This window comes from Epinephelus fuscoguttatus, linkage group LG13 (genome assembly GCF_011397635.1).
Source record: "Epinephelus fuscoguttatus linkage group LG13, E.fuscoguttatus.final_Chr_v1".
Classification (NCBI taxonomy): Eukaryota; Metazoa; Chordata; class Actinopteri; order Perciformes; family Serranidae; genus Epinephelus; species Epinephelus fuscoguttatus.
The window spans coordinates 20,054,780-20,081,240 of record NC_064764.1 but is presented as its reverse complement, the minus strand read 5'-3'; the positions used below and the strand labels follow the sequence as shown (position 1 = coordinate 20,081,240).

General features: G+C 40.7%; 1 protein-coding gene across 2 annotated transcripts in view; it reads right to left on the bottom strand.

The window, feature by feature from the left end:
• Window positions 1-13,132: 13,132 nt before the first annotated feature.
• The window catches only part of galnt13 (UDP-N-acetyl-alpha-D-galactosamine:polypeptide N-acetylgalactosaminyltransferase 13), a 59,105-nt gene continuing 45,776 nt past the window's right edge, over window positions 13,133-26,461 (bottom strand). Inside the window, exon 12 of one of the 2 annotated variants that reach the window (XM_049594692.1) lies at window positions 13,133-17,505. In XM_049594692.1, coding sequence (XP_049450649.1) covers window positions 17,365-17,505 — 141 coding nt within the window. In that variant the 3' untranslated portion in view covers window positions 13,133-17,364. Of the gene's footprint in view, window positions 17,506-25,033; window positions 25,220-26,461 lie in introns of those variants that run through there. The other variant, XM_049594693.1, reaches the window with a different exon arrangement.

Sequence of the window (26,461 nt, the reverse complement as noted above, 5' to 3'; positions counted from 1 at the left end):
ACAAAGACAGACAATTTGGAGGAGGAGGATGAGGAGGAGGAGAGGAGGAGGAGGGAAGAGGGTTCGCCTGATTTGACAGTTTTTTTTTCTCTTCTTCTCAAGTGATCAAATATGTGAAACTGCAGCCAAGATGTCATGATGACTTTCAAATAATCACATTTAAAGCCACATTTAGCCTTTAACAAGGGAATTAAGAGGCCTCCGGCTCTTTGCAGCATCACTAAATTGGTTGATATGATTATAAAATGGAAATAATAAAAATAACATTTTTTACACCTTCATGGCTGTGTTGCAGAGGCACTGCCACAAAGCTTCCTGGTTTCATAATGCTGAACGTTATTATTATCCATTATTCACCCTAATTTTCTCTCCAGTGTATCTGTAGCCCGAGGAAAAGTCTTCCCCTCTGCAGTGGACATTTACAAATGCACCTTGTTTACCGCTTGTTTTCTGGGTCACCTGTGTTAACAGCCACTGATGACCCCGCTTCCATCCCATGGGTGACTGCACCCACTTTATTCCTGTGAATGCCACACACACAGGAGATCTTAACAGAGTAACAAGTTCTGCAGGAAAGCTGCTGACACTCACAGCAAACTGTATTAGATCTCAGGGGGAAAGAAGGGAGCTGCAACCAGGATGCACTGCTCAGAATTCACTCATCGTATTACCGAGATCATGGCCACAGAGGAATACACCCACACCATAGTTACCCAGGCTCACACCGTGTCTCTCAAAGACACATGAGGCAGTGTGAACATACCACCACCTCTACTCACACACAGCTTCTCCACCCTTTTACCTTTCCTCCACTCCACATTGTGATGCTGTACTAAATCAGAATGCTTGGGCAATATTTCCCCCTGTTAAAATCACAATTATTACTTAATCAAGAAATCACTAATGACTGCAGCTTTGACATTCACATGGCAGTCAGTTTCAGCTGGAGACAAGTTATATCAGCCACAAAGCAGTTTGGGGATCAATTTTGATCGAATCACCCCAGAAAGAGTAAATATCAGAAGCTAAATAAACGAATAAGCCCTCAAATTAAATCTCCCTCTGAATGAAGCTCATTAGTCACCCACTACTGTATAACATCACACACAATCTCATGTGAATATGAAACATAATCTTTTCTACACTCTGCTGCCATCTCATGCCACATCTGTTGATCTTTTATATGCCAAAATAAACTGTAAAAGGTCTGCAGCAGCTTGTTAATTTCATTTTTTAAACCATTTTTGGATCCATTGTCTGAGCTCACAGGAATCAATATGCTGTCGAGTCAGTCTGGTTCCAGGCGCAATCTACTTCTCCTATTATCCTGCAGCTCCCTGTGGTTTACCCCATGATATTCCATGTCCAGTCTGAGCCCAGCGTGCCCTACTGTACAAATGGTAGCTTCTAAAAGCAGCACCAAGGCCTGACATAACCACTTCCAAATGACCGATTGCATGGCAGTGCGGGTGCTACGCTCATGTGTCTCCAAGTGTTGTCTGCGAGGCTCTGTAGTTCAGTCCTCTTGAGGGGGACAGACAGGAAAAGATTTCTCCATCAGTCACCAGGCCCGTCATAATTGCCAGGTGAACATTAGCTACAGCTTCTGCAGGACTCTGTGCTTTTATAATGAGTGCGAGGGGACACAGGTCATCCACCATGCATTCTGGCCCTCATTAGGAGGAGAAGGCTATTCACATATTTGCAGAGCAAAAATACGGCTATTAGTTTGGACTGGCCAACAGCCAGCCAGCCAGGCAGCACCATGAGCCAGACATTTTTAATTGCTGTATTTCAAAGATATACTCATTGAGACAAAAGTTTTTTTTCTCCCTACAACTCTTGTCAAAATGTCTGTTCTGCATACACTTTTAGAAAAAGCAATTAACTTTAGGATACAGTGCGTTGTTTGATGACACAATCTGTCTGCGTTACTATTCCTGAGTTTTACAGACCCTGAAAACTTCACATCAGAATATTCCTCTATAATATAACAGACAAGATATGTAACATTCCTCCATTACAGTGTTTAAAAAACGACCAGACCTGTATATTTTGTGTACCTGTGTACATATGTTTTCAACTTTTTTTTTAAACCCAGGGAAATCTGTAACTTTATTTGAGGTAATGGTGCATTTTATTTGGTCGCCCGTCAATGGCATAATATAACCTTCACCCTCTCTAGTTGCCCTAACTTTGGGGGAAACCCATGAAACACCTGATGATACGTCAGAGAGTGAGGAAGGAATCATCACAGAATACTAATCAGAAATAGTGATACAGCATTTTTTCTGCCACACATCATGATTTTTTTATTAATTGGATGCCATTTTTCAACAGATTAATGCAGTAGAGACCTAATTTATTGGTATTATATTTTAATATCCTTCCAGCCCACTAAAATGCTACTATGACATATGGCTTATGCGAGCTAATGTGTAGAGTAACTTTTCGTATGATTGTTTTGACCACAGATAACAGTGCTGGGCCGACCCAGATTCACTCCATTGTTGTCAAAATCTAGCACTTGAGCAGTGACTTGCGGCGTCAGACACTGACAAAAGGACGTCAGCATTTTACGCAGCCAGTTGTCATTAAAGTTTCACCAAACACCGACTTTCACCTAGGAGAGCAGTGTTCGCATCCCATAAGATTCTCAAGCCAAACCCTGTTCTTTTATGGTAAACCTAACCATGTGTTTTTGTCGCCTAAACCTAACCACATGCATAAGTTGTTGAAGGAAAAAAATCATCAATTTGTGCTGTTGTACTGACGTACGTTTATTTTGAAAGAGACGGTATGTAAACGGTAAATTTCCTGTGAAAACATAAGTGTATTTTGAAAGAAGACAACACATGTAACAGGCAGAACTTGACACGGCGTCCCAGAACGTCAACAACCAGCGCACGCAGGGTACCTTTCATGTCGTATCTAGATGCGGAAAGTCCATGACCAAACATCGATATGTGACGAGGTTGGAGTGAGAATGTGTTGGCTGAGCTACCACATTTCAATTCACCACATAACGTTAGCTACAGCAGCTGTACAGGTAGGTCTGATCAACTTAATTCGAATTAACATTATGTTATCCAACGCTACTTGTGATTAGTTCATTACAATGAAATAACATAATATGAATAAATGTAACGTGAATAAAACTTTAAACTGTTTCCTCGTCTGAGAAAATGTTTCTTGTTCCTGCCTGTGTCAGAGCAGTTGGATTTTCATGATGGTGGTTGTTTAAAAATGAAGACAACTCCTGTCATGCTACATCATGATGTCATCAAAGTCCATCTCTTGTTATTATTTTGATGGTGACTTCCAGCAGCAGAAATTACATAATGTCAATTAAGTCAAGGGCTGGGCTGAAAAATGAAGCCAATTCTTTGAATGGCCACTTAAGGCTGACTCCAGAAGCCAGTCAACCCCACCCAGGTTAAACTGTCCAAATTTACAGCCAAAATAAACATGTTTACATGTGTGTCATCACAGTGTGTGCAGGTGAGCGATGTTTGACTTCCCCAAAGACTCCTGTCGGGGGTGAAGCCAAACACTGTTCATCTGCACACACTGCGATGCCACACAGCTGGTTCAGCATCAGCAAAGTTTCCCTTTATATTCATTGTCTTCTGTGATGATCAGCAGTGATGTGGTGGTTCACTTTTACACTGTGATCTGTAGCCTATAGCTTTAGCTTCTTTGTCTTTTTAACCTGTTGTTGCTGCTGAGTCAGTTTGACATCTTGGACATATCTTTAATTTTGGGCGAGAGGTGGGGTACACCCTGGACAGGTTGCCAGACTATCGCATATAGAGACAGACAACCATTCACGCTCACATTCACAATTAAGAGTCACCAATTAACCTGCATGTCTTTGGATTGTGTGAGGAGGCCGGAATACCTGGGGAAAGCCCACGCTGACACGGGGAGAGCATGCAGGCTCCACACGAAGGGGTTCCTCCACCCTGGGTCAGAGCCACGAACCCTCTTGCTGTCAGGCAACAGTGCTAAACACTCCACCACTACATTAAAAAATAATGATTTTTTTTTTAAAAGTTATATAACGTGGGGCAAAAGGAGATGCATATGAGAAAGAGTAAAGATATTGTATGTGCCACAAAGATCACATTTCCATGTGGATTCAGTTGAGGATCAGTAGTCATAGGGACCATTAATATAGCATATGTCCCCAGAATCATCAGCCATAACAGAGTCTATAGAAACCCTTATATGAACAATTATTCAAACACTCCCGACCCTGCAGAAACACTATTCTAATTCAGCTCAACACACAGGCTTTGTCACTGACAGCTAAATACAAGAAAGAGGTTAAGGTCCCGGCTTGTTCTTGTCACACATCAGGAGGCAGCTGATGTGTAACACTGTGCACTAAATTGGAATATATGCAGATTAGTTCATATCTAATAGCTGCTGGATTTGGAAGAGCTGCACATTTTGCCTCTACAAAAAGTTTTTTTTACATCATCCCTAGAAAAACCACTGCTTTTTTTTTTTTTTTTTTTAACAATCTTCCATCACCACATTTACCAGTGCAATGTGAGAGGTTGGCACTTATTGCACCAGCGCATCTCAGACTTCCGTTAGTCAATGATCAGAAATGCTTTGATGATCTTCCGTAACCCATTTCATAAAAATAGCCCCGGCAAAACCTGATGGGCGGGTGGAAATAGGATTGATTTATTAATCTAATCAGACCAATGTAGGACACGAGATGCATTTGTCCTCCTCTCGGAATCAGCTCAGATAGCACTTGAGGTCATCCTCAGAGAAGATCAGCCAATCACTTCAGGCAATCTTCTGTAATTTTCCATCTTCCTTTATAATCTCTACAATCAGAGACAGAGCAGGGACAACCGCCTCAGCTTTGATGTTGGCTTTGATGGATTTGTCCTTCCATCTCCCCCCCTCCACACACACACACACATCCACACACAAATTCATGACTTCCACACTAAATTTTCCTCTGTAATCATGTTTTTCCGCAGCAATATTGATTTTTTAATTTTAAACAAACAATGTTCTTCTCATGACAGACATGCTCTATGATTTCCCCCCTGTAAAGATAAGGTCTTAACATGATGCTTACTGGATGCCGAAGCACTAACAGGCTCTCTACGCTTGGCATGTAATGTGAAGCCATGTGGTGGATGAGCAGAGCAGCATCTCTACACCATCTCTGATTCCATGGGGGTACGGCAATTGGGTCAAAATATGGTGCCTCTGAGGGACACATGAGATTGTCAGCATCTTGTGGTAATCAAAGCACATTACAGCTGTTCATGAGCGACTGTGGAAGAAGCATTAACCACAAACTGAACCCTCACTGGAGGCAAAATAGCAGCTGATCATGATACAGCCACACACAGTCGTGTCAGATGAGGAATTATTATAGACACAATCCTTAATAGGTGCACTTTAAAGTGAATGTATTGTTCTGGCTCAGACGACTGTGTTTCTTTCTTTCCACAGCTGAAGCAAAGACCCTATTAGTTGCCGCTGTGGTCAAAAATAGCATCTGAACAGGAGTGTTTTGTGGAACAGCTCCTGGAGATTGATGATTGATTACTACACAATTACTGCTGAAAGCAGCAGGGCCCCTCCTCCTAATCACTGCTTTCATCGCTAAAAGGAGATTATCACATAGGAGAAGCTTGTTAGAGGCACTTCCTCCTTACAAATCAATAAAAATTACTCAAGAGATTGCAAGCATACATCAGAAATTTTCTTGGTTGAATCCCTGAGCTGGCTCTGCACATTTAAAAAAAAAAAAGGGGACTGTACATTATTGTGTGTATGTGTGTGTGCGCGTGTGGGCGTATGCCTCCTGTGGCAGTAGATCTGACCCCCACTGAGATACTGGCCTCAAACCATGTCTAATTAAAGCTGCTTTTTAATGCAGGCGCTCTGGAACTTCAGGTCCCCTCAACAATTAAGTGCAGGATTTCTCCTCTGGTCTCGAGTGAAAAGAAATGGCACATCCAGAGGGTTGATTATCCCCCTCTCTGTCCCCCCAGTCTGTCTCTTCCTATTATTGGATTCACTTAGTTGATGAAACCCCATATGTTGAGCTGGTGGAGACAGGCAGACCGGAGACACCTGGAGAAATAGGACAGAAAATGTATAGCACCACATTTGAAGTCGAGGCACGAAAGTGTTGAGAGCTTCTTGTCATGATAGTCTAATGGAAACGGGTCAGAGAGACAATCACATAAGCAGAAGGGAGGTTCAATTCCTGCTGCGCTGTCCTTGAAAGTTGCCCTGGATAAGAGCATCAGCTGAGCAGGTAAAAATGTGAGCTTTTGTTTGAGGAGTACAACAGCAGGGTGTGTTCACATTGACTGGATTTACCCTTAAATGCACAGGTGTTTTTCCAAACATTGCAAGATGCTTTATAGATATTTATGAAGCACAGATTCAACTTTAAATTGAAATATTATTGCTTGGAATCTTTTCAGAAGAGCCAGTATGAAGCTATGTGAATAGGTGTGTTGAAGAAAACAAGGGTGAGGACAAACAAAAAGTTTAAAAATTAGGTGGTAAACAAATATGATAGTGATGTATGATGCATGATTAATAAAAATGAAATGTTTGGGGATTTTGGTACTGTTTTGGTAGGCATAATAAACTTAAGCTTCAGACTACAACTTTTCAGTCTATATTTTTTTAATGCCTTGTTGTTATTTCTTTGTTATTGTGTGCATTCCTTTAGGAATGACAAAAAGAAATGTTATCCTTTGCTACACTATACTATACTATACTATACTATGCTATATTATGCTACGCTACACTTCACTACGCTATATTATACTATACTATGCTATGCTATGCTACGCTACACTACACCATACTATACTATGCTATACTATACTATGCCATGCTATGCTACGCTACACTACACCATAATATACTATGCTATGCTATGCTATGCTATGCTACACTACGCTACACTATACTATACTGTACTATGATATGCTATACTATGCCATGTTATGCTACACTATACTATATTGTACTTTACTATACTATATTCTAGCTATGCTAGGCTATGCTATGCTATACTATACTATACTATGCTGCACTATGCTGTACTGCATTACGCTATGCTATGCTATGTTATGCTATGCTACCCAATACTAAATTACAGTGGTTCCCAACTGGTCCAGCCACGGCGTCCAGATTTTTCCCTGGTTATTTGTTCAAGGTCCACACAATTTAATATATTTAGTGTCGTACTTGCTTTAACCATGTCGTTAAGCCAGTTTGCTGTCTTTGTTAAGTAGCTGTCCATTACACTAACTAACACTAACACATCACTAACTCTACAGCAGGAAACAGCTCCTCACAATAAAACCTCTGTGTTAAAACTAAAAGATTGTTTTTTACAAACTTGACATGTTCTTAAGTCAATTACGGTCTATTCAGAATGGACTTGCGACACACTTTTGGATAACAGCTCACCAGTTGGGAACAACCACTGATATAGTTTAGTTTAGTTTATTTACTTTATTAATATACTATATTATACTATACTATACTACACTACACTACACTATACTATACTATACTATACTATACTATGCTTTGCTATGCTATGCTATGCTACGCTACACCATACTACCCAACACTATACTATACTATACTGTACTGTACTGTACTGTACTATGCTATGCTATGCTATGCTACACTATACTATGCCATGCTATGCTACACAATACTACCCAACACTATACTATACTGTACTGTACTGTACTATGCTATGCTACACTATACTATACTATGCCATGTTATGCTACACTATACTACCCAACATTATAGTTAACTGTACTATACTATGCCATGCTATGCTACACAATACTACCCAACACTATACCATACTGTACTGGACTGTACTATGCTATGCTATGCTACACTATACTATACTATACCATGTTATGCTACACTATACTACCCAACACTATAGTTAACTGTACTATACTATGCCATGCTATGCTACACAATACTACCCAACACTATACCATACTGTACTGGACTGTACTATGCTATGCTATGCTACACTATAGTATACTATGCCATGTTATGCTACACTATACTACCCAACACTATAGTTAACTGTACTATACTATGCTATGCTGTGCTATGCTGCACTATAATATACTATGCCATGCTATGCTACACAATACTACCCAACACTATACTGTGCTGTACTGTACTGTACTATGCTATGCTATGCTACACTATACTATACTATGCCATGTTATGCTACACTATACTACCCAACACTATAGTTAATTGTACTATACTATGCTATGCTGTGCTATGCTATGCTACACTATGCTAGACTGCACTGCACTGCACTGCACTGCACTATACTATACTATACTATACTATACTATACTCTGCTCTGTTATACTATGTAATACCATACTAAACTATGCTATACTATGCTTTGGAATCCTATGCTATGCAGCACTACACTACCCAACACTATACTATATTGTACTTTACTATACTATATTCTCGCTATGTTATGCTATGCTATGCTATACTACACTACACTATACTACACTGTACTGTACTGCACTACGCTATGTTATGCTATGCTATGCTATGCTATGCTACGCTACCCAATACTAAACTACAGTGGTTCCTAACTGGTCCAGCCACAGAGTCCAGATTTTTCCCTGGTTATTAGTTCAAGGTCCACACAGTTTAATATATTTAGTGTCGTACTTGCTTTAACCATGTCGTTGAGCCAGTTTGCTGTCTTTATTAAGTAGCTGTCCATTACACTTACACTAACACATCACTAACTCTACAGCAGGAAACAGCTCCTCACAATAAAACCTCTGTGTTAAAACTTCACTGGATTTCAAAATAAAGATTGTTTTTTACAAACTTGACATGTTCTTAAGTCAATTACGGTCTATTCAAAATGGACTTGCGACACACTTTTGGACAATGGCCAACCAGTTGGGAACAACCACCAATATATTTAAAAATACATTTAAAAAATGTATTTGTGTCTTAACACTCAGCTGACAGTATTATCTTTTATATTTATGTCCATATCTAAACTTACCCACAGGCTACTGATTCCACTTCAAACAGCTACTGCAGCTACTGCTACTGTTCCTACTCCTGTAACAGTAATTAGTCAGCACAAATCACAATCATTGTGTCATGATCACAGTCTGGTGGTCATTACATTACATGGCTGTATGCTCTGCTTGCCTACAGTGGTCCACTTTGCCTGTAGCCTCTGAGGTAGCATTGTCGAACTCAGATCTCAGTCTGCTTTTAAATGATCTGATTGATCACTTGGCACAGACAATATAATACTCATCATCATCTACTTCCATATTATTGTAAATTTCAGTATTTCTGTCCAATATCACAGACAGTTGCTCTGCTGCAGTGAGCCTGACACACTGACGCTGCACCATCATGTTGTAGTCAGTCATAGAAAGTAACTGTTTACAACTTTTACTGTACTTCAGTACAATTTTGTTGTTCTTGTATTTTGCACGAGATGTCTAGGAGTCATTGACAGATGCACCAAAGGAAACTTAATATTTAGTGGAGGAGTTCTTCCTCCACTGGTGACATAAAGCAACATAAAGAAACCCCTATAGCCTTTTGTACTGATTTGTAGTATAAGCAACACAGAATGAGGTCAACTAGGAAAATAACGTAGCTTGCAATTCTAAAACTTGCATAAAGGGAACTGCATAAAGAAACTCTTACATACCTCAGGCATCTTAAACTCTGTGAATGTTTTGGAGAAAAACAAAAGAAACAGTGGAAAATTGTTAGAACAAATACTTTGAGGAATAACTTTAGGGCTTAACTGGATAAAATGAGGGAATTATGCAGCATGTAATATGGTCTTTAGTCTCTGACGACCCGAGGTGTGTGTTTAAAGGTTCAGGGCATCGACACAGTTATAATTTTCCCAAGCTTAAATGAGCCCATGCTTTATATAGTCGAGCACTGTACAGCCTGCATAGTGTAAAGCTCTGATTGTGTACTAGCTCCTAGAGCTGCAGTGAGCCACAGATACCCACAGATAAAGCCTCCATTAGGGCTGTTATTTTAAAGCATCTCACCCGTTAATGGACTCCCCTGGCCCAGCCACAGACCCACTATCTTATCCTCACAGGTCCAGTTAACTAGCCTGGGTTTGGCTCGCTACAGGTGTGAGACTGTCTGAAACCGCAGTCGGTCCTCACAGGGCCCTTGCTGAGAGTGTGGTGAGGCACTGATGTGTTGTCAGCTCCACAACAACAACTATTATTACTACTGCAGTGGCTACCTCGGAGAGGTTTACAAATATTTAATAAAAAGCCTAAGTGAGGGAAATGGAAAGAAACAATATATGTGCAGTAAAAGTTATTAAAAAGGGAATACTTCTGCAGCTGAACTGTGGACTGTAAACTGCTTCTCTACATCTATTAACACTTAGGCCTATCATAAAGAAAATAACTTATGTAATAATAATAATAATAATAATGATACTAATAATACTGTATAATACTGTAGTGTTAAGGTGATAGGTTGATTAGAGCTACAAGAAGCAGCTCGTTAGCCTTAGCTTAGCATAAAGAAAGGAGGGTGTTGTCACATTTTGGATTTAGTACGGGTGAAACAAACAAGAGAAAACATGTTAATTGTGATCTTTAGACATGCTGTCAGGCCAGTCTGTTATACTTTTCAACAGAGGCTAGCTGTTTCTCCGTGTTCCCTGTTTTTATGCTAAGCTAAGCTAACCATCTGCATCTTGCAGCCTCAGATTTACTGACAGACATGCAAGTGGTTTGCCATGAGGTTCAGAACCAGTGTCACCAACTCTTTTTCAATGAAAGTAGCTAGCACTAGTCCAAAAGTTGCTAAAAATACCAAGATGACATCACATGCTAAATTGCATGTTCGTGGCATCATCGCACATTAATGGAATCTGTACAACTTTATTGAATTAGATCTAACACAAAAATCCTCAAAGAATATTTGAGTGTCATGAGAGCTATGATGCTTATACTAAAGTGCATCACATTCTCATTCCAATCCAAAGAGCAAGTGTCAATGTAACCATAGAAACTCACAACAACTTAACTCCCAGGATGACATCGTCTCCTCTCCTCCCGCCCGTCCCACACTTACCTTAGGGGGGAGAGAGGAAAAAGTGTGAGTGATGTACTCACTCTGATGATGGCAGAGCCCTGGACTGTAATTACTCTGAGCAAATTAATTACAATATAATGAATTTCTCTTTTTTTTCCTGATAGCCTGAATATGTTGCTAAATTTGCCGTTAGTCTTAATTCTTTTAGTGTTGCTTAGAGGGTTTGAAAAGTTGCTTAGAGGGGAGATAAAGTTGCCAAGTTGGCAACATCGTTCAGACTTCTGTATCCAGTGAGCGTTGCAGGGGCACTCGATTAAGAAATCAGCGCAACGGGCAGGACTAACACTGTTGCTAAACTGTTGTCAAGTGGTGTGCTGTAACCAGTGAGGAGTAATAACAACAATGGTGACCACTAAGATAAATGCTGCTATCAAGGCTGCTCTAAATCACTGTCTTCTCAACATCACCTGACATTGTGGTTTATATTTACTTCGCTCCATTCGTCGCTTGACACCCTGGCAAAATCAATATGTTGGCACAGCTAGGCATCACTGTCAGCTTAAATTGGCATTGGATTCAGGCGTATATGTTGGTCTCTAATGATTGGTTTGGGAAAATCGAATCCCCTCCACCACATAAATCAGTTACAGTTGACGCAATGTCAGACTAAAGATAGCGTAAAACTTCAATTAACAGCCTGGGCTATTATTTGCTTAAATCACTGAACTCGACAGGCCTATATTTGGGACAGGCCTTTAATTCCTGTCATACAAAACTGTTGCTCAGCAAAGATCAGGAAATGCAATCAAACTGTTTTTATAATCCAGTATGAATATTACTTGTATAAAAATTAGTCTTCAAATAACATTAACTATAATTCATTCATTTGATCTAACTCCAAGACAGACAGTGCATCAGCGAGAGATAATTACTGACAGTCATACACGGCACCCAAGGGTCAAGGCACCCGGCACACCGACACAACACCACTTAATCCTGTTCAAACAATATTCTCTTGGATTGATTTTTATAAAAAAGACTCATTGGAAACTAAAGAAATATGAATAATATACCAGGAAAATCAAGACACCACCTTATTTGGTCTCTTGTTTACCATGCTGGTATAAGGAATTATGGTCGTCTTTGGTGCTTAGGATGATATCTGTATGCGTAATCGAAGCAGCTAACTAACATTAGCTCAAGTGGGTAGCCAACAACTGATTTTATACAACCAAGAATTCCTATAAAAATGAACCACTTGGCAACCAGACCAGGCCTCTATTTGAGACACGCCTTTATTTGTTGAAATGTGACGGCACGCTGGAGTAGTAACAACGGAGTGTAACAAATTGACAATATTGTCTGATATCAGGCAAGCAAGTGGTACGAAATTTTCATCTAAATCTAGGCAAGAAAGTATTTTCCCCAAATGTCAAACTGTTCCTTTAATCAATCACTCCATCAAGAGAAATGAATCAACAATGCCAAACATAGTTTCATCTTCTCAAAAGTGTGATTTTGTTGCTGTTTTTCTGTCTAATATCACTGTAAATTGATTAACTCTTGGTTTTAGGCTTTTGGTCAAGCAACCAATTTGAAGATGTCCCTCTGAGAAATGATTCTGTAATGACAGTAGTTTCAGCCCTATTGCATGTGTGAGTGTCAAGCTGGATATTCCCTGCTGTCCCTCTCCATTGCCCTCTATTGACCTTCGACTGTAGCTCTCCATTTTCCTGTGTCCCATTCAGGAAGAAAAATTTTGCCTCTCAGATTTTAACAAAGCCAGAGTCCCCCGGAAAGGTCAAGCCTTCCTTGCTTAAATGTACAGAATAATGAACCGTGTCAGAAGTACCTTTCATCAGCTGACAATGGCGGGCACCTTTACAGACACGGGACAAAAGAGGATGGAAGAATCCATTACAATGTTATTCTTCTAACATCCTGTTGTACGAGTGTTGTCCTCCAACGGTCACCATGGAAAAGAGGCTGTAATTTACCACCTTTAAAAGCCCACACACTGAAGCCTGATAATGAGATGTACGGGGGTCTTAAAAGCTTCAAGAACAAGGTTTATTAAACAAATGATGTATCGGTGTGATGTGCTTTGCTTGATACTGAAATTAATGCTAACTATGTTGAGTTAAAGTTTTTTTTTCTCCTACAAAAAAGGCAAAATGTACAAACAGGTAACATCACTTTGCAACCAGTACATTGAAACATTACATTCCTATTTTAACACCATGCACTTTAAGATAATGAAAAACAATAAATGTGTGTGCATAATATGAAAGAGGTGATTGAATTTTAGTCTGAATGCCAAGCAGGCACTTGGCAAGGATTCAGTATTCAAGCAGCATTGATAGTATTTCAGCATTAGTTGCTCCCTCATGTACGCTCGCCTGAGGTCCTTAAGGTGGTCTGAAAATTGGTTTTGTGGGGCCGATGATGATTTCCAAAACACACTGCAATTTCAAAATCCATGGTAAGCACTGGTTTTTATTACCACGATTCCAAGTACAACACTGCAATACCTCGTGATCTTTTTATCATTCAACGTCTTTTTTTTTTTTTTCCCCTCAGAGGAGTGTTCAAGTTTTACAGCATCTTAGAAAAATAATTGGTTCTGTATGTACAACAACAACAATGGTGATAGAAACATGTTAACAGCCTTATGTACAGTAACATTTGTCGCCTGATCAACAAATGCAGAATGAAGAACCTGTCATGTTTGCATGTGTGTGCTAATATACTGAGCATTGATTTCACTGCAACTAAATGTTTGATCGATCATCAATATGTCGATGACATGATCATGGTATGACAATTATTTAATATCAATATGCACTTTTTTAAAATGAAAAACGATATGACATTCCTCTCTTTTAACTCCAAAATAAATAAAAACCTTCTAAAACCAATGAACCAAATACAAAACAACTCTCTAAAGGCACACGTAACTATCCAGCTCCAAGTCACTGTGATTTCTCAACATACTGGTAGCAGGAATCTGAAATCTTTCAAAAAGTTTAGCACTGACGCTCTCAGATATCTGTCATAACACAGTGCAGTTAAAGTACCTCAGAATACAGTCTTCATCATTTAGATAAACCTTTACATTCGATTACTTTCCTGCAACCACTTCTTTCATTTCTCCAAAATACCTGTTGTAAACGAACGTCGACAGAGCTGCCTCATATTTTTTCAAACTATAATTCCTGTTTCACTGATATGGAACGTTATGTGAATGATCAGGGACGATGTTATAGCTGCACTCTTGTCCTGGACTCATTCATTTTTTTATGATGTTGGTTTGAAATCTTCAGTTTAATGTGTTTTTCCAAACATCTGAAGAAATCCACCTCAATAAGTAGAGCCTGACCAATAAATCGGCCAATACTAGCTCATCGCAGACATGTTATTATCTGCCTTTATGTCAGCTGATAACAAGAAACTGCGGTACAGAAATGCCAAAGATATGTGTGAGGTATTTTACAAAGAGTGTGTCTACTACATTCTTTGGAGCACTGATTGGTAAACCTTATAAATGCTATATTTGTTTTTAATAACCAAATTTAAAGGTGCCATGTGTAATGCCTGACCACATGCTCCAAACTAGGGGGGCAGCATTTCCCCTCCAAGCCAACTGGAAACTAAAAGCAGGGCAAGAAAATGCTAAATTCATACTGACTGCTGAAACTCCAAAAACACAGTCATATTTAAATCATATTTTGCCATTGGGAATGTTTTTTGGTACGGTTTGTGTTGTCATTAGTTGCACTCAGCTTTTCAAAAGTCTTTCCATTACAACAAAGGACTTTGGGTTCCGAACCTCGGTTACTCTGACTCTGTCCATATTATGGCTTTGAACAACGCCTGGACTGAGACAATGATTTAAGATCACGCACTTGAACGAACGATCAACCGTGAGTCTGCAAGCTATCTTCCATCCATCCATTTTCATTCACTTATCCTGGGCTTGGTCTTGGGGGCAGCAGGCCAAGCAAAGCACCCCAGACGCCCCTCTCCCGAGCAATGCTTTCCAGCTCCTCCTGGGGGACCCCGAGGCATTCCCAGGCCAGATGAGATATGTAATCCCTCCAGCGTGTTCTGGGTCTGCTCCGGGGCCTCCTACAAGTGGGACGTGCCTGAACCGCCTCCTGCAGGAGGCATCCTGATCAGATGTCCAAACCACCTCAACTGACCCCTTTCAACATGAAGGAGCAGCGGCTCTACTCCAAGCTTCCTCTGGATGTCCGAGCTCCTTACCCTATCTCTAAGGCTGAGCCCAGTCACCTCACGGAGGGAACTCATTTCAGCCACTTCTATCCACAATCTCATTTTTCAGTCACAACCCAGAGCTCAGCAAGCTATCTTAGCCTAGCTATCTTAGCTTGGCTGTATATCGGCCTGAAGCGGCTGACCTAACTACACCACTATCATGGATTTCGGACCTGGGATTGTCAGAACTGGGACATTTTCTCAGTCTCGCCTGGATCATGAGAGCAAACCTTGACCAAACAGGGCTGCTGAGCCAGCTGGCCCCTGGCTGTGTTGACACAGGTAGCAACTATGAACTTGTAGTTTCTGCAAACAATGTTTGGATTGTGTCATGCTGGACTGAGGGCAGACTGGACGCTACTGACTCAGTATCGCCTTTTTTTAGTGATATTTTTAAACAGTAAAATTTGGTCTGCACTTGCCAAAAGGCTCAATAGCTGGTGCACTGGCACAGTACATGGGGTTGATTGGATTATTTCACTGAGTCATCCGCAGTTGGTTTTGGTTTGGAATATTGTTGTACGAAAAATAATGATATGGGTGAGAATTACAATTGTGTAATTACTGAAAACGTCCGTTATTAAAGACCATAAACAAAGCTTTCTATATGCAAACATTACTATATGCACCTGAGAGGACACCATCGTTTTGTTTCTAGCACCATCTGCTGGGCTGGGGCCGGCTGGTTAGCATGCTCATTTCAGTAGATATCTCTGCAACACAGTACATTTTTTAAATGTTTCAAACTAAAATTCTGGCTATATCTGACACACTGTACCTTTAAGAATCCTGATAAAAAAAATAATGTAAGCAGGTTATTTTAAAGTCAGACTGAAATATATATATATATATTTTTTTTTTTTACATCTACCCTTTGTTTGTTTTGTCTTGTGTAATAATTTGGTATCTAATTAAAAAAGGTACTCCCACATGTTAAAAATTGGAAGGGAACACATGGCTTAAATCAGGTTGATAGCCGACACTACGTGGGCTTGTTTAAAAAAGAAAAAAAAAAAAATGCATTATATGGCTCCTCAGTCAGCAGTGGACCACAGACACTGACAGCGTGACACTGGCCCTGTCAGTTACCAGCTGGCATTGGAGACACTGTTTCTACAAATATGTCTACACAGTGTGTGATCCTCTTTTAAAAAATATACACAATAGCTGAAATATCATTAGATTGTAGTTTAGATGTTCTGGCACCAAAAGTGATGAGAATTCAAATTTCAGCTTGACTTGAAAATCAAATACCAGTGCTCACACAGTTTCAGATGTTTAACCCTCAAATATCAACTTCTTCAGCTTCACAGATCCAGCATTGGTCGGGCTCTATCAATGACATCACTTCCTGTTATTTTAATGTAACTCAGACACTGATATGGAAACAGGATGAGCAGCAGTCATGACAACAACAGTCTTGTTTTGTTAGATAGTACCTACAGTGGACACGAGTTCACTGCATGTACACAGCACAGGGAAAGTCATTTACAGTACGGACCGTCGCAGACACGTGCCTTGTAGTATTCTTGTTATAGATGCTCTTCTGTTTAATTGTTTGTCCTGCAGTTAAGCGGCAGTCTGAGCAGTGGATGCATGGCTAGCAGCTGGCTGACACAGTGTGAGTGCTTTGATTTTAATGTTCTCCATGCACAGACCTCACACATCGTTCTCCCTGCTCAGACACAACAAGGTCCCCAAAGCCACAGCTCATGGTGTCGCCTTAGCGGCAGGTGCAGCTCCTCTCAAACCTGTTGCGAGCTGTAAAAGGAGACGCCTCCATAATGGAAGATAAGCCGCTGCTGCCTGGATCTCTGTGTTTGCTGGCCAGGCTGTTACAGGAAGAGGCGTTATGATTTGCTGTGGTAAGAGCCACCTGGCGAGGGGGAGAGCCAGGACTGGTTAGGATGAGGACCGAGCAGTGGGGTGGGGAGGTGAGGCGAGGGATCAGACGCTCAGGGTCATGTTACGGAGCAGCCACTGCTGTGCACGGCTGCCATTGCAGTCTCTCAGGGTTGGGACCATCTTATCCTCCTCAGATGGCATGTCCAAACACTGGTTGCTGTTTACATGCAGCAGGGTGAGTCGCTAGAGAGAGAAAGATGACAGGCAGTTAGATATAAACATGCACACCTTTATGTATAAATACACACGATGCTTTATAATGTTTTGTCTGACTCAAGAGTTATTTCAACTCTTCTCTGGAGAAAGTTGAAACCACCTGGATGACTAAGATGAACTTTCACAGACACACTTCCGAATATTGATTTCCCACATTTCACAAAAATACCTGTCGACCCTACTAAATGGCCCGGGCTTGTTATACTCAGTAACTGTAGCTGGAGCAAGAAAAAACAATAGGCACATCAAGAGAGCAGGATGTTCTAGTCGAGAAAAAGCCAGAGCCGTGTCCCTTATACAACACGACATGCACTGAGGCTGCTCGGAGAGTTGAGGCTCCTGTCGATGGGGAGACTGTTGTCATGGCCACTTTACAGGAAGGATTTCATTGTGAATGACTGTTGAGCATCAGAAGCTTCAAAATGTCAAGAGACCAGAAAAAACTCATTTCTCCACTTCAGAACGACTGAAACCATCAACAAATGTCCATATTTATGGCTGCATTGAGTATATTTTGGACATTTAGCATGTATCACAAGAGTTGCTGTAATGTAAAAGGGTTGCTGGTGGCACCAGTATCACTGATAACTCCTCAGTCTGCCTCCCCTTAATGTTTTTTTATGTTGCTTTTGGGTCAATGTTTTCTTTTGGAGTTGGCAGGCAGACATTGGTCACGGAGGTGCAGTCAGGTGCTAGGACACATAAATCTCCAGGTAGCTTAAAGAAATATGTCACAAAATCATTTGTAAATCAATTAGTCGTGCCTGTTACTTCGTATTTTTGAGGAAAACTTTGTTTTTCTTGCTTACCTCCACAAGAAATGGCAAACTTTTTGATTTACTGACAACAGCAAAACAATTTCAAATCATCCATTTGCAAACAACTTTTGTAATATAATCCATGTCTCGTTTATCCAGTCATATGCACATCCATTATTGCAAAAAAATACTAAGGTTATTATTAAGCAAAAATGCATGTGTTTGGTAGGTACTAAACATACGACTGGATAAATGAAATCTGTGCTGTGTCTCAAATTGCATACATACTCATACTTACCATTTTGAGTACATGGTTGCGTTGATACAGAGAAGTAACGTTAAGGCAAAATGCACCCTCAGTGGTCCCCATGTTGCCTATGTAGTGGAAGGGGCTGGACCGGTGGAGAGAAGGGGTTGGAGAAGGGGCTGGACAAACTGCTTCAATGGCTGTGTTTGGAACCGCATACTTACCTACTACTCATACTAACTCTTTGAGTATGCAGTGTGTTTACACTGCGCAGCATGCGATTTTGAGTATGCGAGAAGTTCCCGGATGCATACTAGATTCGCCAGAAATGTTGAGTATACATCATGACAATACTACTCACACTCAAATTACCCAAGATGCAACGTAACGTGACGTCATCGATCGTCACTTCCTTGCCGCGAACAGGACAAACAAGAAGTTGGTTTTATTTATTCATATGTATTACTACTGTATATATTATAACTTATTAAACTTAATGAAATCATTCAATTCACAATGACTTTGTTGTTCACTGATGTACATTTTTCCCTCCAATTTTCAGGCTGTGAGGTATGTTATATTGCGTTGTATATTATGATTAGATTTATAGTTGATTAAAAAAGAAACTTACATCTGCGAACAATCCCAGGTCGATGAGCATCATTCTGTACCGAAGACGGCGGGCTGATCTTCGTCTCAGAGCTGAGAGGACTCTCCGGTGAGGCATTTTGTACGGTCAAATTCCGTTAACGGGACGAGATCGGTCAAAACGGCGGTTTCAAGCTAGCTACATCAAGGGTAGGTTCACCTCCCGTTTTCAAAGTAAAAGCACAAATTTTATCGTTATGGTTTTCTGTATAAGAAAGGGCAACGGGTGTTTTATTTTGTGAAAATAACCGGAAGTGCGTTGTTCACTGCGGCTAGCTTGAGTAGCGCCGAAATCTCCGAAATCGTCCGAACAGAATTGTAATTAGCTGTTATTTGGTCATGTTTTCAACACGTTGTGGATCTAAACGGCTACTTTCTCGCCTAAAAATGTTTCAAATGTTGCTAAAGTTATATATTTACAGAGTTTAGAGCTTAAGTGAAATCAGCTGAAGGCCGGCTGATTTCAGTCCGGGCAGGAGCGGAATGCATTGTGGGTTATCATGTAGTATGCTACAGTGTAAACGGTCTGCATACTGTCTGTTGATTGAGTATGTAGTATGTAGTATGGCAGTATGTAGTATGTAGTATGCGGTTCTGAACACAGCCAATGTCTGCCAGCTGCCATGGTGGAGACTAGAGCATGGTCCAAATATACGTGAGTTTTTTCCTACCACTATACTGATGTCTGATAGAAGTAGTAATAATTTGGTACCCAAGGCGCTACCACAAATGTTATCGTTAGCTTACGAGCTAGCTTACAGTGGCACACTGTTAGGTTGTTTATTGGGTAAATTTGGTAATAATGTGGTAGCATAAACACTACCGTAAATGTTAATGTTAGCTTACAAGCTAGCTCACAGCGACACACTGTTAGGTTGTTTATTGAGTTTATTTGGTTTATTGGGTTAAATTGGTAATGATTTGGTACCAAAAACGATACCACAAATGCTAATGTTAGCTTATGAGCTAGTTTACAGTGGCATATTTGTCATCAGACATTGACGTTACATGTGTTGTGGTACAACTATACGGTCTAGGGGGGTAACGTTAGTTCCATTTGGTGCTCATGCATGTTAACTTTTTACTTTTTTGAAGTTTTGAAAATGCAACAGCTATCATTAAGTCAAATCAGCTGGTGATAAAGCCATAAGGTAAGGCACAGATGTTCATAACATGCTGTGAACGCACCTTCTTTTTTAATACAATAAATACAGAAGACAAGTGAGGAATATAGCAGGCATTTATTTTGGCGAGTGACAACTGTTCGTCAAGAGATCTGAGTGTAGCTATAGTCTGAAGTCTCAAGATTTAGTTTTGTTGTCTGTTCCTAGTGCACAGACTGAGCTGGGAAAGAAAGCATTACGTGCTCTGCTCACTGTTGCCAACTCCTTAGTAAGAAAAGTAGCTACTGGCTGTCCTAAAAGTCACTAGAAGTCGCTAAATGACGTCATCGCCTAATTTGCATAATTGTCCATATGAATGTAATTGTAATGACTGCTGTAGGAGAGAGGAATAACGTCGTGGGAGAGACAAAAACTGAGTAAAAACACACCCTGAATATGTTTAGAACTACAAATGAACCTTCTTTCCAGTGATTTATATTAGACAAAGAAAATTTTACATTTACATCCCGCCCTGACTCTAAACCAGGTCGGGATCGGCCAGCGGTGGTTCCGTGCATGCGCGATTCACTTGCAGTCTGGACGTGGAGGGGTTAACATCTCCTGCTCTGACTGCTGCTGGGAGGGAGGACTGGGCCGTCTGTGAGTGCTTTGGGGCAAGGGAAGGGCCCACGGCAGCATCCGCTGCTCGTTGAGAAGAATAAGAATGATACGTGCTCTCACAACAGAGTCTCCAGAAGTCTTCAATAACATCAGAAAAAGTCGCTAGATTTGTTGCTAGTTGCTTTTTTGAAAAAGAGTCGCTAGAGGGGTCTGAAAAGTCACTAAATATAGCGACAAAGTCGCTAAGTTGGCAACACTGGCTCTGCTACCTGGTTAAATATGGGTTATATAAAAAAATAAATTAAAAAAGGTTGGTGATAATGCTCCATCCAGTTGCAATTCATGGGCAGAAGAAGAAAAGAAAAAGCTGTCAAATCGCGTGACCACCATTTTCATTAAGTGAGCAGCAGCAGCCATGTTTGATTAGAGACTGTCAAAATTTGCCCACTGCACAAGTAAGCACATACTGTACACAGTGTACTATATGCAAGTGTACTAACGTAACGGATCTGATTTGAGACACAGCACTGGAATACACTGCACGAGTTGTGTTAGTGTTTGTAAACGGATGTTGTTTTGCTGTTGTTAAAGCACAGCACTGTGAAACTCACTGACAGGGTGGTCAAACCCCCCCAGTGGAAGCCATGTTTGATACAAAATAGCTGATGTCCAACATAGCTAACTTATCAAAGATAATTATATTGACAGGATATATTGCTTGAAAAATTGGTATTTCTTTAACTTGTTGTTGGTGTTATTGAAACTAGCAAACAAACTAGTTGCCCATATCAACTGTCTTAGTTAAGCTACGCAGTCATCAGTCAGAGGTAACTGAATCCCAGCTATCGTTTTCGATTCATATTCATATTTCAATCAGGTGAAGGAGGTGGAGAAAAATCCTCAGCCAACCTTTCATTAGATGGACTGCTATCACTATGCATGCTAATATCCATGCTATCTCTTTGACCTGTCCGCTAGAATGGCAATCTGGTTACCATGGTAATGGATTTTGTCTGACTAATAACCACACCAGCTGGGATAGGCTCAAGCCACCCTGTACCCCTGAAGAGGACAAGTGCTTATGGATAATGAATAAATGAATGAATATTAACCACACCCCCATTCTGTGTTTGAGAAAGAACATAATCCAGAAAACAGGCAGGAGTGGAGCTGCTGCTTCTGACCTCAAACATCGCTGTTATTTTTGGAGTTTACTCTTCAGTATACCTCGTCCTCTCAGATGTATCTCCTGCACCACTCCACACATTGTCCCCTCTCGCCCATCAGTCCTGTCTGTTTACTCTTCTATCACACAAACCAGAGAAGCCAGAGGACAGAACAAGCACTTTTAAAATGTCCAGACTGGGAAAAACACACCTGTTGTGATGAGCTGAGCTCAAGCACCACATGAGCAAGTATCACAGAAATCTGTGGCTATCTGCCACAAAGGCTCCAGAGATAACACCCCCCACTAACAACTGGAAGAGAACTCTCAATGGCCTTGATTAACCATTTATGTTCATTCCCTCAGAAGTAACACGCTTCCGCAATTTCGTTCCTCACTTGAGTTGCTTTTTTCGTCCTAATGATCTCATGCAGAGAAGTAGGGGAGAAGCAGAGGAGCCGAAGTTGGTTTGTAAGGAAGGGAAACAATGGCGTGAGATAAATTGGGAAACTTATGTTAAAAATAAATCATTGAGTGCTACTGAGACACCATTAGGCTCTGTAATGTTTATAAATGGAGGGATTTAAAAGACAACATATATGATCACAAAATGAGTCTAAACTCTGCTATCATGGGAGTCATTTTCAAAGTGAACAGAACAGCACACATGATAGAATGTAAACATGTAAACATCTATAAACACAGTCTGTATGTGCCATTAAAACACGAGCATGGGCATGATTTATCTTGCAGTTGAGGCATAATTCATCATTAAAACAAGATTGTGCTTCGACTGTTGACAGAGGATATTCAGACTAATGAGCACACACAGACGCTCAGGCCATGTTTGATCTTTAGCTATAAAACACAAGGGCCTGACATTCTCTGCCTGGATACAAAGAGGTGCGCACACACACATGCACACACACATACATCTTTCCTGAAGTACACATTACCGGCCGCCCTACAGGGCACATTTGTTCAAACAGAACAAGAACAAAGAGAGCAGGTGGCGTTCAACCTTACACACCTGCCAAAAAACTAAAGAAGAGAACAATAGGTAGCTCCACACTGGAGACATTTTACTTTTCCTGCTTTGTTGAAATAAATTACTTTTTAACAGCAGCTAGGTTTAATGATATGTAAAGGAAATCAGAAATGTTCACTCATTATTTTGCAGAATTTGCAAATGACAAGCAGTATAACCATTAAATACTTCTCTTAAAGGCATATTCGTACATGGAACTTCTCCCAACTGCATGTAGCTCGAATCAATAAATCATATGAACCTGGCTTAGGCGATAATGAGAGTTGTATTTTTTCTTCTCACTGAAAGATCCAAACCTACTCTAGCGGCAGAGATGACAGAGGGGGAGCATAATGGTGGAGGGTAGAAAACCTGTACCACATTTAATGAAAATACTAGAAATGTGGAGGTCTTGTCCTTTGCTCATAATTATTTCATGCCTCCTTTGGGGCAGAGAAAACTCCCATCTCAGCCTCCCAGCAAACCAACCAGCATCTCCGGAGCAAGTCGCTGAGTGTGTGCACAGCTGAGACCGGCTAATTAAATGAGGACGGTTTCTAAACATAAGCCCCGGTTGAGGAAAAGTATCCTCTTTGTCGCCAAGCAGCACAGTAGACTTGCTGAAAGGCACAAGAGTTCCTGCTTGACGCGATCTTGTGCTGACTCTGGGAGGAGATCTGGAGGGCCCGGGCTGCTTTTTGTGGGAAGTACAAAAAACAGCGGATTCCTTTTGTCTCAAGGCAGAGTCAGGCAACAGTCTCATTTGCTCTAATGGTGGCCCGCTCTTGTGTATGTGCTCTCCTCTGGTGCTGGCTATACCACGAGGACCTCTGAGTGTGGACAGCAAATCAGGCCATCTAACAGCAGGTCACTTTACTGCCGCAACTCTGACACACACCAGCAGCCCTGGGAGCTCCTTACCCAATTTACCCTGCTTGGACACAAAAACTGTGGCATGCTACAGTGAAATTGCTCTTTAGCTTTTTGAGAGATACAACAGTGCGGGACTCTGAGGTGCAAACACCATATAACTCAGCAGAACAGAATAGGCCACAGAGAAATTGACAGACTGGGGAAAAAGCAGAAAAACAACATCCCTGAAATGCTGAGCCAAAAAAACCTTTCTTACAAAAGTATGTAAATAAGCAGGCCAAGTGGTGAAAGCACTCACAATTGGAATTCATTGGTTTTACAATATGTACATGGCACACAGTGCACACAGCTGCTTCAGGGCAATAGACGAGTGGCCTGAGAGGCCAGGGCCATGAAAGGCAGGTTCACAATGAAGGATCACTTCAAAAGAACTTGTAAACAATGGTAAGCCCATTTCAATCAGCCCTGCGAGCAGATAATCAGCTAAAAATAAACACGTCCTTCTCCATCTCCGGCATCATTCACCCAGCGCAAGCAGTCCAGGGGACAGCCGGTGGATTTTCACATCAAAATAAAATATTTATGTTGGAAAATGAATGTCAAATGAGATCTAATTTAGCATGAAGCCTGGCTAAAGGTCCTGCAGATAGCGTCTTACATGCAGAACCATCTTGATGGGACATCTGTCATTGCTTGATGTGTCTGTGCCCGTCTTCATGTGTTCCTCCTGAAAGGTCACCGGTAAAAGCTACTTAAAGCTTCCTAAAACAATTTGCATGCACATTGTGCCTAATACCTGAAAGATCAACATCATAACGACAAGCTCTGCATTCATCTGCCCTTACTGACAAAAACTACAAAGTAAAAAAGACTCCTCTACGAACAGAGACAACAATCAGCTACAAAGGTGCCTATTAAAGCCCCAACAGGTCAAACTAATCTACTTCTAACAATGCTAATGACAAACGACATCACTACGGAGCAGCTAAAATGACCACCAGCTTCTACTCCTAGCCTAATTTGTACTAACATGCTCACCTCAGGCCCTACAGCTTAGAGAAAATAATCAGTGGGATTGAAGTAAAGGTGTCTGGCGACCTCCAGACGTGTGTAGTTGTGGAGGATCCAGGCCTGGATGGGACTGTTGTTACAGTGCTCCACCGTGGGGCCGTAGGTGCCGTCCTCCAGACGGCTGATGGTCAGACATGACTGGGTGATGATGTGGAGGAAGGTGTGCTTCTGTGGCGAGCCAGGAGTGAAAGGGACAGATGGTAGTGAAGGTAAGTCCGAGAGTCATCAATTATTGTTAAATGAATCCATCTGTTCTTCACAGCCAACGTTTCCACTTTAATAACAGGTGATTTTTTTCAATGACAGTTAATTCACATAGAAAATGTGTGCTGTTTATCTACGCTGTTCAAAGCCTGGACTCAATTTCTCATCCCAATCACCATGGTAAATGTTTCTAAAAATCATGGATATGTTACATCTGTGCATTATTATGAAGTGTATACACTGAAACTACATTTCAACAGTGCTGTGGTTGATGTCTGTCTATGTTAAAGCCCCACTTGGTTTGGGCTGGAGAGGATATCTTTTTGGCTTAAAGCACAAACGTTTGGTGGCACAAACGCTGCTGGAAACACAGCAACAGTTCACTAAAAAACAACTGATGCTGTTGCTTGTTGGTCTCAAACAGTGGTCTGCAGTTTGGCAGCCATCAGCTCACACGATAATCACTTTAGAAACACTGATATGACCCAATGAAAAGTACAAATGTAATGCAAATATCAAATCATCTGAGCTAGATTTCATCCTCAGACAATTACCACATTAATGATTGATAAAAACATCCTTAAAATGAGACAATCTATTTTAAAATGTTTATCACCGGTTAGTGATTATTGTCTGATCTTTCTCCTTTACCCGATACTTTTATTTTTGTATTGTATGGATCTTGATACACACTGTTTGCCTTTATTTTAAGATTTTTTTAAATCAATTACTAAGGGGGTAACTGGGGTGAAATTTGGCACAGATGTTTGATATGTTGGCTTTACCTTTTAAATTTTTTTCATACAACCTGTGGCTTAACGATGCATGCATAACAATTTCTGACTTGCGAATAGCTTTAATACCAGCTACCAAGTTTTAATTGTGACTGGGTAAACTCTGACATCTCTGATATTTCTTACTAAGAACAAAACAGATATGGCCGCCTCACACACTGGACAAAGAAAGCCCAGTGTTCAACATAATTAAGCCCAAATTTAATGACTGTTGTGTCATATAGTCAATGCACAAAACGTTTGTAAGTCTTAACATGAGAATCTTTCTTGTCTCTAACATACATCTCATATGACGTGAAGGCGACAGTAGTATAAAGTTGTTGTTTTTTGTTAATTTGATGCCTAATAGAGGCTCAGTGTGAAAATGTTATCTCTCTAATAAACTCAGCGCTAACAGAGTGAAGGAATGTAC